The 15592-nt window shown below is 40.6% G+C and overlaps 1 protein-coding gene across 1 annotated transcript; it reads left to right on the top strand.

Moving 5' to 3' along the window:
• The first annotated feature begins 5 nt into the window (after window positions 1-5).
• On the top strand, window positions 6-12971 carry LOC145467524 (uncharacterized). The gene is made up of 3 exons (XM_081451071.1): window positions 6-1131; window positions 1566-1617; window positions 11718-12971. Exons 1-3 carry the CDS (start codon window positions 790-792, stop codon window positions 12119-12121), a joined length of 798 nt encoding a protein of 265 aa, XP_081307197.1. The 5' UTR covers window positions 6-789; the 3' UTR covers window positions 12122-12971.
• Window positions 12972-15592: the final 2621 nt, after the last annotated feature.

Below are 15592 nucleotides of genomic sequence, written 5' to 3'. Positions count from 1 at the left end.
TTCGATTACTATAGAGACTGCAATTATGTAAAAAAATGTTCAATGTATAGTTAAGGCTTGTTTTCACAGTTTGTTGTAACAAGCTTATTGCAAAGGAAGCAACAGCAGAATATTTATGCTCTTTGTACTTTGCTGTCGCAAATAGTAAGTTGCGAAATTTTGTGATAACTTGTTTAAAAAAGAATCGTAAATGCAGCTGACTAGCTGTTTGACAAGCTAGTACTGTTGTGCAGAACCGTCTTTGTGTTTCGTTATATCAGCTGTCAAGACGATCAGAAGACCGACAAAAGAAGTTGTGAGTAAACATATGAAGCATGATTTGTCTTAACTTGTTGAGTTACAGATGAGGCTTATGTTATGTTATAAAAGCGCCCGCCCTTCACATACAGCCAACATTACTGCGCTGAAAAATAGCTCAGACAAGCTCAGATACACTGCCTAGATTTTACAGAATTGGTAGGCAAAATAAACATTATCAATTTATTAGTGTCATTGGTGGGAAGAGATTGCCCTCGGTATGCGAGCCAGGGGCTCATAAATAAAACGCGTAACAAAGATAGCAATAAAACAAGGGACAAAATAGTTAAATGTCAGTCAAATAGAAAAAATTCTAAATAAAAGTTTAATAGTGCACTTTTATTTACACTAATAAGAAAATTCGACTCGCTCTCCAAACCAATCAGATTGGAATATGTACTAGATACCACGTTCCCACTCTGATTGAAATAAAAGTATTAAAAAATAACTATTTAATTAAACTTCTTACTTCGTATGAATGTTTGTTAGAGCATGGAGGTTAAGCAAGTTCTCGCTTTCATTCTGTTTCAACTGATGATAAATATCGTCGTTTTCGTAGTCGAAGGAAATTCTCAATCTTTGCGTTCAGCATATTTTCTAACACAAGAAAATAAACGACTGCCGGATCACGTTGTGAAGCGTTTCAAGTCTTCCAGTTTAATTTCGTGCAGTCAGTCATGTTTACAAAACGTTTGGTGTACTTCTGCAAACTTTGTGATGTCTTCAAAGAATGGCAAAGGAACTTGTGAACTGAACAAACACGAGAGGTCTCTCTTCGACGTAAACAGCAATCTTCATGATCAGCAAGGTGTTATTTTCACAATGATCCTGAAGGTAATTTTGAAACATAATTTTTCGTGTTTTCGTTGGGTTGAAATAAGACGAGTGGATATTTGGTAAGCTGGGGCAATACAGGTTGCACACGAACGTTTCAGCAGAGTCTTTCCGATCCCACGTTGTGGGAAGCAGGGGACAGCATGGTTTTGAGAGCGTTTGCCCCCTATATGCAAGAAATGTGGCCCAGGTTTAAATCTTGGTTCTAGCGTCCGTATGCGGGTTGTGTCTGTGGTTGTGTTTGTGGTTTTCCACACTGCAAATTTTACAACGAATTCATAAGAGCTCCTCAGTGTTTCGTATTAAAGAAATTATCATTTTTTGTTACATTTTTATTTTGTATACCTTCTGAAGATATTTCTAGACGAACTTTCTATGCTTTAGCTGCACGATATAATTTGCAATATCTGACTGAAGATAATTTTAACTTGCAGGAGAACCTGCCGTACGACAGTGAAACTACTAAACCTCCAAGACGAAAAAAAGGTGAGTGGCTAATGAGAGTAATATTTGCAAGATAAGCCATAACACAGTCAAACCTCTCTAAAACGGCCACCTTGGGAACAGATGAAAATGACCGTTTTCGAGAGGTGGCTGTTATGGGAAGGTAGGAGTGTAACATGAAACCTGTCTTTCGGCATTTTTTGTATCTAAAAAAATGCTTACTGTAGCATAGAAATACCTAACACAATCAAAATATATCAATAAAACAGAAACCAAACAGAAACAGAGACCAACGACGTGCGCTACGGATCAAGTTTCGTAACCTTTTACAATATAACCTGGGGTTTGGTAAACACCATTATTTTGTAACTGGTCGTTTTGGAGAGAGGTTACGTTGTGGAGAGATTTTGGGACGCGCTTTAGTGGCCGTTTCCGTCGTGGAGGGGTGACCATTGCAGAGAGGTTAAAATAAGAGTGAATATATGGACCGTCCGCCGGGACGAAAAAAAGTGGCCGCTGTAGAGAGGTGGCTGTTAGTGGAGGTTCGACTGTACAGTACATGACGGGATGCACTGAGCTTCTACTGTAAGTACCGCACAGAAATGGTAGGAAATTTTCCTAGCATTCCTTACATACTCTCACTAGGGTTTTCGTCTTGCGGCCAGTGAAGCATCATAATCTCTTTCAGTGACATGTCGATGATATGAAATGAAAAATAAACCAGAAAGGGCCGATGGAACATGAGAGAAGCTTTAAAATGAAGTCACGATATTAATAGTGCTTTAAAAGTAAATAGTGTGTTCGAGTCAGTCCCGATGCTTTCAAATGATGGCGGACTCCACCGACGCCAATAATCTGGAACAAAACAAGGTCATTATATATCGGATCACGTGTAAACACACGTGAAGAAAGACTTGGGCAGGAAAAAAAAAGTGAGCGGACAAAACCGGGAAATGCCGATAAATCAAGTAATCCCGCAATGATGAACGAATTACACAACATGAACCTTCCTCTGCTTCTCTCCCTGAACCAAGTTCAGATCTACGAATTGAACTTAAAGATACCAAAGTGCCTACGAATGGATGTTGAGCGCGGCGAGCAGAGCATTCGCGTTTTAGGTAAGGGGATCCGAACCAATGCTTACCTAACTTTTTAAAGAAGCTACTTTTAGCCCTCGTCCAAATCTACACACGTGTGTTTCACTTGCAAAAGTCTATAGATTTGGACAGTGCTTGGGTAAGAGATTCTTGCCCATATCAACTTTCCTTTCTCTAGTAAGTTATCGCGCGTTTAGAGATACGCCACACTCGCGTTTTAGGTGCTGGGATCTTAACCAATGCTTACTTAACTTTTTAAAGATGCTACTTTTAGCCCTCTCTCAAATCTACACACGTGCATTTCACTTGTGGAAGTCTGTCGCTTTGAAGAATGCTTGGGTTAAAGATTCTCGCCAATTTATATCTTTTTTTCACTTGCGTGGTTTTGCGCGTTTAGCTATGCGGCACACTCGCGGTTTTTGTGTGGGGATCCCAAACTATGCTTACGTGTCTCTTTAAAAACGCTAGTTTCGGCCCTCCCCCAAATATGCACAAGTGTATTTCACTTGTGAAAGTCTATCGATTTGGACAGTGCTTAGGTTATATATTCTTTCCCCTGTTTATTTTCTTTTCTCCCGCGTGTTCTCGCACGTTAACCGCGGCGGCACACTCGCGTTTTAGATGTGGGGATCCCAAAGTTTGCTTACCTCCCTTTTTAAAGATGCTAGTTTTAGTCCTGTTCAAAATCTCCAACGTGTATTTAACTTGTGGAAGTCTATCGATTTGAACAGTGCTTTGGTAGATTTTTTTTTAACCATGTCAATTTACTTTTCCCTTGACTTTTCTCGCGCGTTTAGCTGTGCGGCACACTAGAACTTTTGGTGTCGGGATCTTAAACTATGCTAACTGGGCTTTTTGAAGATACTAGTTTTGGCCCTCTCTTAAATTTACACATATGTATTTTATTTAGTGGGAGTCTTTCGATTTGGACAGTGCTTTAGGAAAGAGACTCTCGCCCATATCAAATTTCTTTTCTCTTGTAAGTTGTCGCGCGTTTGGAGATGCGCCACACTCGCGTTTCTGGTGTGGGGATCTCAAAGTATGTTTACGGGGCTCCTTAAAAATGTTAGATTTGGCCCTCAACCAAATCTACACACGTGTATTTCACTTGTGGAAGTCTGTCGCTTTGGACAATGCTTGGGATGAAGATTCTTGCCCAATTAAATTTGTTTCTCTCGCGTGTTTTCGTGCGTTTAGAGATACGCCATACTTGCGAGTTTTGGTCTTGTGATTTAAAACTATGCTTACTGGATTTTTTTAAGATGCTACATTTAGCCCTTTCTCAAATCTACAGACGTGTATTTTACTTGTGGAAGTCTGTCACTTTGGACAATGCCTGGTTAAAGATTCTCGCCCCTTTATATCTTTAGTCGCGTGTTTACGCGCGTGTTTTCGCGCGTTTAGCGATGCGGCCGACTTGCGTTTTTCGTGTGGAGATCTCAAACTATGCTTACGGGGCTCTTTAAAAATGCTAGTTTTGGCCCTCCACCAAATCTACACAAACGTATTTCACTTGTGGAAGTCTATCGATTTGGACAGTGCTTAGGTTGGAGTTTCTCGCCCATACCAACTTTCTTTTCTCTCGTAAGTTCTTGCGCGTTTAGAGATGCGCCACACTCACGTTTTAAGTGCAGGTATAGCAACCAGTGCTTACCTTACGTTTTAAAGATGCAACTTTTAGTCCTCCCCCAAATCTACCCACGTGTATTTATTTTGTGGATGTCCATCGATTTGGACAGCGTTTGGGTTGGGTATTCTAGCCCATATCAACTTTCTTTTCTCTCGTAAGTTCTCACGCGTTTAGAGATGCGCCACACTCGCGGTTTTGGTGTCTGGATCTCAAACTATGCTTACTGCACTTTTTAAATACACACGTGAATTTCACTCATGGTAGTCTGTCGCTTTGAACAATGTTGGAGATTCTCGCCCATTTATATTTTTTTCTCTCGTGTGTTTTTGTGAATTTAGAGATGCACTGCACTCGCGATGTCGGTGTCGGCATTTCAAACTACGCTTAGTGAACGTTTTGAAGATGCTAGATCTGGCCCTTTCTTAAATCTACACAATTGTATTTCACTTGTATAAGTCTATCGATTTAGAGAGTGATTCGGTTCAAGATTCTGGCCCATATAAACTTTCTTTTCTCTCGTACGTTTTCCCGCATTTAGAGATGCGCCACACTCGCGTTTTAGTTGCAAGGATCCCAAGTAATGCTTATCAAACTTTTTAAAGATGCTACTTAAAGCCTTTCACTCAAATCTGCACACGTGTATTTCACTTCTGGAAGTCTATTGATTTGCACAGTGCTTGGGTACGAGATTCTCGCCCATATTAACGTTCTTTTCTCTAGTAAGTTCCCGCGCGTTTAGAGATGAGCCACACTCGTGGTTTTGGTGTTGGCACATCAAACTATGCTCATTGGATTTTTTAGAGATGCTAGATTTGGCCCTTTTTTCAAATCTACACACGTGTATTTCACTTGTGGTAGTCTGTCGCTTTGGACAGTGTTTGATTTGGAGATTCTCGCCCATATAAACTTTATTTTCTCTTGTAAGTTCTCGCGCGCTTAGAGATGCGCCACACTCGCGTTTTATGTGCGGGGATCCCAATCAATGCTTACCTAACTTTTAAAAGATGCTATTTTTAGCCCTCCCTCAATTCTACACACGTGTGTTTTACTTGTGGAAGTCTATGCATTTGGACAGTTTTTGGGTTGGAAATTCTCGCCCATGACAACTTTGTTTTCTCTCGTAGGCTCTCGCGCGTTTAGAGATGCGACACCCTCGGTTTTAAGTGCAGGAATCTCAGCCAATGCTTACCTAACTTTTTAAAGATGCTTCTTTTAGCCCTCTTCCAAATCTACACACGTGTATTTTACTTGTGGAAGTCTATCGATTTGGACAGTGTTTGGGTACGAGATTCTCGCCCATATCAACTTTCTTTTCTCTCGTAGGTTCTCGCACGCTTAGAGACGCGCCACACTCGCGTGTTAGGTTCGGGGAGCCCCCACCAATTCCTACCTAACTTTCTAAAGATGCTACTTTTAGCCCTCTTCCAAATCTACACACGTGTATTTTACTTGTGGAAGTCTATCGATTTGGACAGTGCTTGGGTACGAGATTCTCGCCCATATCAACTTTCTTTTCTCTAGGAAGTACTCGTGCGTTTAGAGATGCGCCACACTCGCGGTTTTCGTGACGGCATCTCAAACTATGCTTATTGGACTTTTTAAAGATGCTAGATTTGGCCCTTTCTCAAATCTACAAACTTGCATTTCCCTTATGGAAGTCTGTCACTTTGGACAATGCTTGGGTTGAAGATTCTCGCCTATTAATATTTTTTCTCTCGCGTGTTTTCGCGCGTTCAAAGATGCGCCACACTCTCGAATTCGATGTCAGCATCTCAAACTATCCTTACTGGACTTTTTAAAGTTGCTAGTTTTGGCCCTTTCTAAAATCTACACACGTGTATTTTACTTGTCTATCGATTTAGAGAGTGTTTGGGTTAAAGATTCTCGCCCATATCAACTTTCTTTTCTGTCGTATGTTCTCGCGCGTTTAGAGATGCGCCACACTCGCGTTTTAGGTGCGGGATCCCAACTAATGGTTACCTAACTTTTAAAACATGTTACTTTTAGCTGTGTTTTATATCTACACACTTGTATTTTACTTGTTGAAGTCTATCGATTTGGACAGAGTTTAGGTTGGATATTGTTCCCCATATCCACTTTCTTTTCTCTCGTAAGTTCTCACCCGTTTAGAGATGCGCCACACTCGCGTTTTATGTGCGGGGATCCAAACCAATGCTTACCTAACTTTTTTATTTTAAGACCTCTCTCAAATCTACCTACGTGTATTTCACTTATGGAAGTATATCGATTTGGAAAGTGTTTAGGTTGGAGATTCTCGCCCATATCAACTTTCTTTTCTCTTGTAAGTTCTCGCGCGTTTAGAGATGCGCCACAATCGCGTTTTAGGTGCAGGGATCCCAACCAATGCTTACCTAACTTTTTAAAAATGCTACTTATAGCCCTCCCCCAAATCTAAACACGTGTGTGTCACTTGTAGAAGTCTCTTGGCTTGGACAGTTCTTGGGTAAGAGATTCTCGTTTATATTAACTTTCTTTTCCCTAGTAAGTTCTCGCGAGTTTAGCGATGCGCAACACTCGCGGTTCTGGTGTCGGGATTTTAAACTATGCTTACTGGACTTTTTAAAGATGCTAGATTTGGCCCTTTCCCAAATCTACACACGTGTATTTTACTTGCGGAAGTCTGTCGCTTTGGACAATGCCTGGGTTAAAGATTTTCGTCCATTTATATCTTTTTTCACTCGCGTGTTTTCGCGCGTTTAGCAATGCGGAAAACTCGAGATTTTGTTGTGAGTATCCCAACTTATGCTTACCGCCCTCCCCAAATCTACACACGTGTATTTCACTTGTGGAAGTGTATCGATTTAAACAGTAAATTTTTCCTCTGTCCATTTCCCTCAAAAATAAAGTCTTTTCGAATTAGTTTAGAGTCCCTGGGACTCGGAAATATCGCCCAAGTCCCTGGAAATCGACCCAAAGTTGGTCAAAATCACGCTTTGCGTAGCCCAGTCCCGGCGACTTTCTAGTCACTAAGTGGCTATATTTCGGCCAGACTGCTTATAACCAAACGTTAAAAACTTTTTCCTCCGTCCATTTCACTGAAAACCAAAGTCTTCTCGAGTTAGTTCTCGAGTTAGTTAGAGTTTCTAGTCACTAAGTGAGTTAAAGAGAGGCTATATGTAGATTTGGGAGAGGGCTATAAATCGCATCTTTAAAAGGTTTGGTAAGCATTGTTTGGGATCCCCGCACCTAAAACACAAGTGCGGCGTATCTCTAAACGCGCGAGAACTTACGAGAGAAAACAAAGTTGATATGGGCAAGAATGTCCAACCTAAACACTGTCTAAATCAATAGACTCCCACAAGTAAAATGCACGTGTGTAGATTAGAGAAAGGGCCAAATCTGTCATTTTCGAAAAGCCCAGTAAGCATAGTTTGGGAAGCCGATACCGAAAACGCGAGTGTGGCGCATCTCTCAACCTGCGAAAACACGCGAGACAAAAAAAAAATAAAATTGGTTAGAATCTCCAACCCAAGCATTGTCCAAAGCAACAGACTACCACAAGTAAAATACACGTGTGTAGATTTGAGAAATGGCCAAATCTAGCATCTGCCAAAAGTCCAATAAGCGTAGTTTGAGATGCCGAGACCAAAACCGCGAGTGTGGCGCATCTCTAAACGCGCGAGAACTTACGAAAGAAAAGAAAGTTGATATGCGCGAGAATCTCCAACTCAAACACTGTCCAAGTCGATAGACTTTCACAAGTGAAATACAGGTGTGTAGATTAGAGAAGGGCCAAATCTAGCATCTTTAAAAAGTCCAGTAAGCATAGTTTGAGATGCCGAGACCGAAATCGGAAGTGTGGCGCATCTATAAACGTAAGAAAACACGCGAGAGAGAAAAAAATATAAATGGTCGAGAATCTCCAACCCAAACACTGTCCAAATCGGTAGACTTTGGCAAGTGAAATACACGTGTGTAGATTTGAGAAGGGCCAAATCTAGCATCGTCCAGTAAGCATAGTTTCAGATCCCGACACGAAAACCGCGAGTGTGGCATCTCTCTACACGCGCGAGAACTTACTGAAGAAAAGAAAGTTGATATGGGCTAGAATGTCTTACCCAAGCACTGTTCAAATCGATAGACTTCCACAAGTGAAATACCTTTGGGTAGATTTGGGGGAGGGCTAAAAGTAGCATCTTTTAAACGTTAGGTAAGCATTGGTTGGGACTCCGCACCTAAAACGTGAGTGTGGCGCATCTCTAAACGCGCGAAAACTTACGAGAGAAAGAAAAGTTGATATGGGCGAGAATCTCTAACCCAAACACTGTCCGAATCGATAGACTTCCACAAGTGAAATACACGTGTGTAGATTTGGGGGAGGGCTAAAAGTACCATCTTTAAAAAGTTAGGTAAGCAGTTTTGGGATCTCCGCAGCTGAAACGCGAGTGTGGCGCATCCCTAAACGCGCGAACTTACGAGAGAAAAGAAAGTTGATATGGGCGAGAATCTGCAACCCAAACACTGTACAAATCGATAGACTTTCACAAGTGAAATACAGGTGTGTAGATTTGAGAAAGGGCCAAATCTAGCTTCTTTAAAAAGCCCAGTAAGCATAGTTTGAGATCCCGACACGAAAATCTCAAGTGTAGCACCTCTCTACACGCGCGAGAACTTACTGAAGAAAAGAAAGTTGATATGGGTAGAATGTCTTACCCAAGCACTCTCCAAATCGATATACTTCCACAAGTGAAATACCTGTGGGTAGATTTGGGGAAGGGCTTAAAGTAGCATGTTTAAAAAGTTAGGTAAGCATTGGTTGGGATCTCCGCACCTAAAACGCGAGTGTGGCGCATCTCTAAACGCGCGAGAACTTACGAGAGAAAAGCAAGTTGATATGGGCGAGAATATCCAACCCAAACACTGTCTAAATCGATAGACTTTTACAACTGAAATACAGGTGTGTAAATTTGAGAAAGGGCCCAATCTAGCATCTTTAAAAAGTCCAGTAAGCATAGTTTCAGATCCCGACACGAAAACCGCGAGTGTGGCATCTCTCTACACGCGCGAGAACTTACTGAAGAAAAGAAAGTTGATATGGGCTAGAATGTCTTACCCAAGCACTGTTCAAATCGATAGACTTCCACAAGTGAAATACCTTTGGGTAGATTTGGGGGAGGGCTAAAAGTAGCATCTTTTAAACGTTAGGTAAGCATTGGTTGGGACTCCGCACCTAAAACGTGAGTGTGGCGCATCTCTAAAAGCGCGAAAACTTACGAGAGAAAAGAAAGTTGATATGGGTGAGAATCTTCAACCCAAACACTGTCCAAATCGATAGACTTTTACAAGTAAAACACACGTGTGTAGATTTGGGGGAGGGCTAAAAATAGCGTCTTTAAAAAGTTAGGTAAGCATTGGTGGGGATCCCTGCACCTAAAACGCGAGTGTGGCGCATATTTAAACGTGCGAGAACTTACGAGAGAAATGAAAGTTGATATGGGCGGGAATCTCACATCTAATGAGGGGACGCAAATGACTTCTACTGTAAGTATCTCTTCCCGGTGTTTTTTTTTTTGATTAAATTCTATGAGAACAGGGCTGTGTTCCTGGAAGGCTGTGGGCGTAATTCGTAAAAACACTGAGTTCTTATAAATCGTTCAGAAATTCTTCGTTCCAGTTCAAATTTATGTTGCTGGCACATGGGTGGTCACTTTATATCTAGACCGTGATGTAAGACAACTATTTTTACTGTTCATGATGCACTGCTACGTTACTCTGCTTTATTAATATTTAACTGCTCTGGTCGAGTTTTTAATTTCAAGATGATTAAACGTTCTTTTTAAGCGTTCCTGTTACAAATGATGTAAAGTTGTCAATTTTAGTAATTTCAATTTGAAGAAAAGGTCCTGTTACTACCTTCTCGTTACTTGATGAAAATTTTGCTGGGTTTGTTTTACCAGTGCACCTCATGACGCCTCCTAGAATAAGCTATACCTTTCCTAGTTGAATTGTCATCAGTTTATCGTACGTTATTCAGGATATTAATTAGAAAAATGTCATACTTTTAAACCTTAGTTCATCTATTTTAAGGGGATGGGTGGTGGGCTCAATTTTTTCGGAGGTCGTTACTTACGGACTTTTACGATTCGTTGCGTGTACGAGCCATTGGCTTAGCGATTGGCCAAGCCATTGGTAGCCGTGCATGGTCACCTAAAGCACTGAGAATCTATCTTAGCTCCATGAGCTAAGTTTTTCCTCGCGCTTTTTTTTTTTTTTTTTTTTGCCCTCGGCTGTGTAATTGTGCGATATTTTCTACACAATAACTTCAATCGCCTAGCATGATAATACTGCACGTGGCTCTTATTGCCAACGACATACTCAGACAAGTATTCCAAATCATCTGGGTTTTTATTCCTTAAGATCTGTTTTAGACTGATTAATCAAACGCTCCTTTACGCTCGAACAAGCATCTCGATGCAAGCTCAGAGTTTATTGTGATGGCTTTCATTGGGTAAACAAGACATTTACGTCTGCTCGCCACGCTCAACATCCATTCGTAGGCACTTTGGTATCTTTAAGTTCAGTTCGTAGATCTAAACTTGGTTCAGGGAGAGAAGGAGAAGAAGGTTAATGTTGTGTAATTCGTTTTTTTCCTGCCCAAGTCTTTCTTCACGTGTGTTTAGACGTGATCCGATATATAATGACCTTGTTTTGTTCCAGATTATTGGCGTCAGTGGAGTCAGCCATCGTTTGAAAGCATCGGGACTGACTCGAACGCAATATTTACTTTTAAAGCACTATTAATATCGTGATTTCATTTTAAAGCTTCCCCCATGTTCCATCGGCCCTTTCTGGTTTATTTTTCATTTCATATCATCGACATCTCACTAAAACACATGACGCTTCACTGGCCGCAAGATGAAGAACCCTAGTGAGAGTATGTAAGAAACGCTATGAAAATTTCCTACCATTTCTCTGCGGTACTTGCAGTAGAAGCCACGTGCGTCCCGTCATGATTCTCACGTCAGCAACCACCCTCGGTACCAGAAGTGCCCAGTTGAGACAAATGTGTGGCTATAATGTAATGCTTGTATGTGATTGGCTGGGGCCTGTTCAAGAGTCCGCTCAGAGAGGCGTCTAATAGACCCTTTTCGTATTCTCGGTAGAAGCTAATGCGGGGAGTGTTTTCAAATGCAAATGACATTAATGTCTTTTTAATGATATCCTTCCGCATGAGCCTCCATGCCTTCCAATCCAAAACCGATGATACAAAACTGGCCTACTGAGCCTTTTTTTTTTTACTACTTTGCCATCTCAACAATTAGAGGGAGGGGCGAATAAGGGGAGAATGACAATGCAAGTATGATTTATCAGGCTTTTCGAGAGTTTGCTCAGTTCTTGTTTCGTCGCACATGAAATGAGAAACGTCGTTACAATAATGACTTCTTCCATTCCAGATTTCACCGCAACATTTACTTGTCGAGACTCCATGGAACTGTTTGCTGATGGGATAAGCCTAGGAAAAGACAACGGGGGATGGAGGACGGCCACAGATTTCGTCATACCAGGCGATACCAAAATTATTGCAGTGGAAGCGAAGAGCTCTCATTATCGTCCAGGGATACTCGGTTCCTTCAGCAATGGACTGGTAACTAACTCGAACTGGAAATGCAGCGAACGCTCTCATCTCAGATGGAATTCACCTGATTTTGATGACAGCAGTTGGCCAGCGGCATGGGAAGTTCAAAGACACGGTGATGGGCCTGGGGGATACATAGCTGGTATCGACCGGACCGCGAAGTGGATATGGACATTTAGACAGAGACTTGGTAGCTGTTATTGCAGACTAAATCTGCAGTAAATCCCTCATTAAAAATTAGAGGTCAAGGGTACATGCCGTTATTTTCATAAATGTTTATTTCACGGCCATTGTTATATAGCTGAAATTTTACCTCAACAGCGCGCACTCGCATTGACTTCGTCAGGGTCACATGACATCTAACAAAAATCTGTTTCCCGCCAAAAGTCTCTGAGCGGGTATAACTTACAAAATTTATGCCGCTAAATAACAACAAACAACAACAACATCTTATCTTTATTTCTCAATATTATAACATGATTAATTAGTTTAGCTAATATATATGTATAGCATATTTTAGATGAGCTAGGTAACTGTGATAATCTTGTTTGAATGGGACTAGTGGAAGCTACATGAACAGTTAGGTTTTCGAGCAGTGCCAATCGTGGTAAGTGTTCAGCGGAGGGGCCCGGGGGACCCGAGCCCCCTCCCCCCTATTTTGGGTAAAAAAGGATAAATAACAGAAGGAGGAAAAGCCAGCAGGGCAAGCAAAACAAAACCGTCTCCCCTTTAGTTCAAGGGCTGGATCCGCCATCGGTGTTGACCGACCATTGCTACTTTTACATATATTGGAGCTACTAATTCATGACTTAAAGAAGACGTCCTTTTTTTCCTGTCAGAAGCATAGGCTTACTCCGAGAAATAATCCCAAACTCCTCTCAAGCTAGGTGTCGAACAGAAGCCCTTTTGTTGAGCATGCTATATAACAAATCAGATAATTTCGCTCGTTTCCTCTCGAATGTCAATGTTCTTAGCAAACAAAACTAATTGTTACCCTCGGCACCAGTCAAAGGAAAGAATATCATTATATTGAGTACAAAATGAATTCGTGTCAATATCTCTTCTTTCAGTCTTGTCACCCGCAGAGTACAAAATTACTCAGTTATTTGTTTCAAGATTTTAGTTATGAATTGTTAAATGTAACATCTGTTAAATGAACCAAACGAATAAGTCAAATCACGATTTAGTAAATTTAAGCCTGATGTTGTTCACAGATCTCAAGAAGGTTAACTGCTACGAATACAGGGTTTTTCAAATATTTGGAGCGCGAAGCCTTGCGCTGAATTTTTTAACTAGAACTATACATTAAACGGGCAAATTTGATGGCGAACTCAGATATAAAACTTCCTACCTTTCTTGAAGAAAATGCATGCATGTTAAATTGAACTGATTAGCAATCAGATAAAATACAATGTTATTCGACTGACAAAATTACTTCATTGTGATTGGCTGTGAGTAGGCCAGTTTAATCGTTAATAATTATTTCGCTCTGTAGTGTAAATTAACGCTCGCGCGTTCGTAATTTTCCCAGTCATATAATGAGTAATCGTATGAAAGTTCGAGCACTTAAGGATTTACACTACTTATGATATTTGAAAATTCTTTCAAATTACACTCGCCTAAAGCCTTGTGCATTTTAAAGACAATTTTCAAATATCATTCGTGGGGAGGGAGGGAGGGGGGGTTAATCTGAATCTTGAATCTGACGCCCTCTGGTCAAGCAAATATACTGCATGCAAAAGAAGGTCAGTGAAGGGTTATTTTATCTCACCTCGCTCAAACGGATATCTTTTACTGTGAAAAGCAAGACTCAATTGAACATACTTTTACTAACTGCCAATTTGCAAAGGCGATTATAAACAATGTAATAAACTGGGTTTAATGCTACTAACAAGACAAAACTTACTCCACCAACTGAAGAAAACTGTTTGGTATCATATCTGGCCCATCTGAAGAAGAAAAATTAAATGTAAGTAATGTGTTGTAAATAGTTAACTAATCAGTATGAGACATATGTAGGTAATGTAATGTGGTTCTGTGGGAACAGATGTAACAAATATTAGAGACAAATAGAAGTAATGCTAGAGCAGGAAACAAAAGTAAGTGACATTTTTTAAGTGGTATATGAGATAACTATAAGTGATAGGTTAAGTCTGCATACGAGCCAAGTGACCCATCAGACCGGAGCTTATCTCTGGTTTCTGTAGCATGAAGCGACTAGGAGTATTTCAAACTCCCCCCTGGGTGGGATGCTAGTCCATCGCAAGGTTACCCCCAGCATTAGGCTCGCCGGTACCCATTTCTACACCTGGGTGGAGCTGAGAGAGGCACTGTAAGAGTAGTGTCTTGCCCAAGACTACAATGCAATGTCCCCAGCCAGGGCTCGAACCCGGATTACTCGATCCGGAGACGTCGAAGTCGAGCGCACTAACCTTGAGGCCACCGCGCCTCCAGACTATAAGTAACAGTATTACAGAATAAATAAAATAAAAATTAAAATGAAATTTAAAAAACTCACCTAACTCACAGGAAATCCATATAATAAACCGTAAAACAACTAGTAAAAAGAAAACTTGTAAATACATAGAAATTTATTATTTGTGTCTGTTGTGGTTATGAAGCAATTCAGATAGTCTTTCTTTTTTTCGTTGGAATATTAAACTTTAAATCTCACTTAAGGAAAGAAATTAAATAAGATGTGTTGCTGTACTTTACGCCCTCTTTATTTTCATCCCTTTTGCAAATTTTCCGAGTGTACGGAAATACTACTTTGTAGTGTGTCAGCTTATCTACAATGCTATCAAATTCTGTCATGCGACTTACACTTAATTTTGTGATCTAAGTTTCAATCTTTCTTATCTTTGTTCTGTTAATATGATTTATAGTTTCCCCTAAATTATTATTTCAAGTTTCTTTTCGTTGAAAAAGAAAGTTATATCCGGTAAACAAATGAGTTGAGATATCGTGACAAAAGCTTAGCTTAGCTTCGCGAGAGTCATATACCACGTGCCCTTGAGAACATCAAGAAGGATAGACCAGATTCTTTTACATGTGGAGTAGAAAGCAGATAAGATTTGAAGGAAAGATTTTAAGGTTTGCCAATGAACTTGGCAATCGGCCTTAATTATATATTCAAGTGCTTTGTGCTCTTAGTGTTGACAGTTTCTCGATACATATATTTCTTTAGATACAATTCAGTGTGTGGTATCCCGGTATATTTTTAGAGTCTTGCAGTATTTTGCAACTATAGCAAAAACCCGGCGAACGATTGCTTGAATTTCAGTCGTCTCTTGCGGTTTGTGCGACTCGAGAAGACGGTTGAAATACAGACTATAGGACAGTGATTTATACTGTGAATCATGAATGTAAATGGAAAGCGATACTTCACGCTAAAAAGCATGCAATAGACCATCTGACGTTTGTTGTTCCTAAAATATTGACTGTCTGTCATGCCCACTTAAAACATACAGTAAAATCCCGATTTCTCGAACCCTCATTTTTTCTAACCACCCGATAACTCGAACCAAAAGTCGTTCCCTCTCCTCAGTCGAACACTGTAAGTTTACCCCCGATTTCTCGAACTCTTTGATTTTTCGAACTTATTTACGTTTCCCTTGGAGGTTCGAAGGTTCCACTGTAGTTAATAGAGGGGGGATGGTTATAGCAAACAAAGATGCCAAGATTTATGTTAGA

The sequence above is a fragment of the Orbicella franksi genome, chromosome 14 (genome assembly GCF_964199315.1).
Source record: "Orbicella franksi chromosome 14, jaOrbFran1.1, whole genome shotgun sequence".
NCBI lineage: Eukaryota > Metazoa > Cnidaria > Anthozoa > Scleractinia > Merulinidae > Orbicella > Orbicella franksi.
This window is presented reverse-complemented; position numbering and strand designations above follow the sequence as displayed.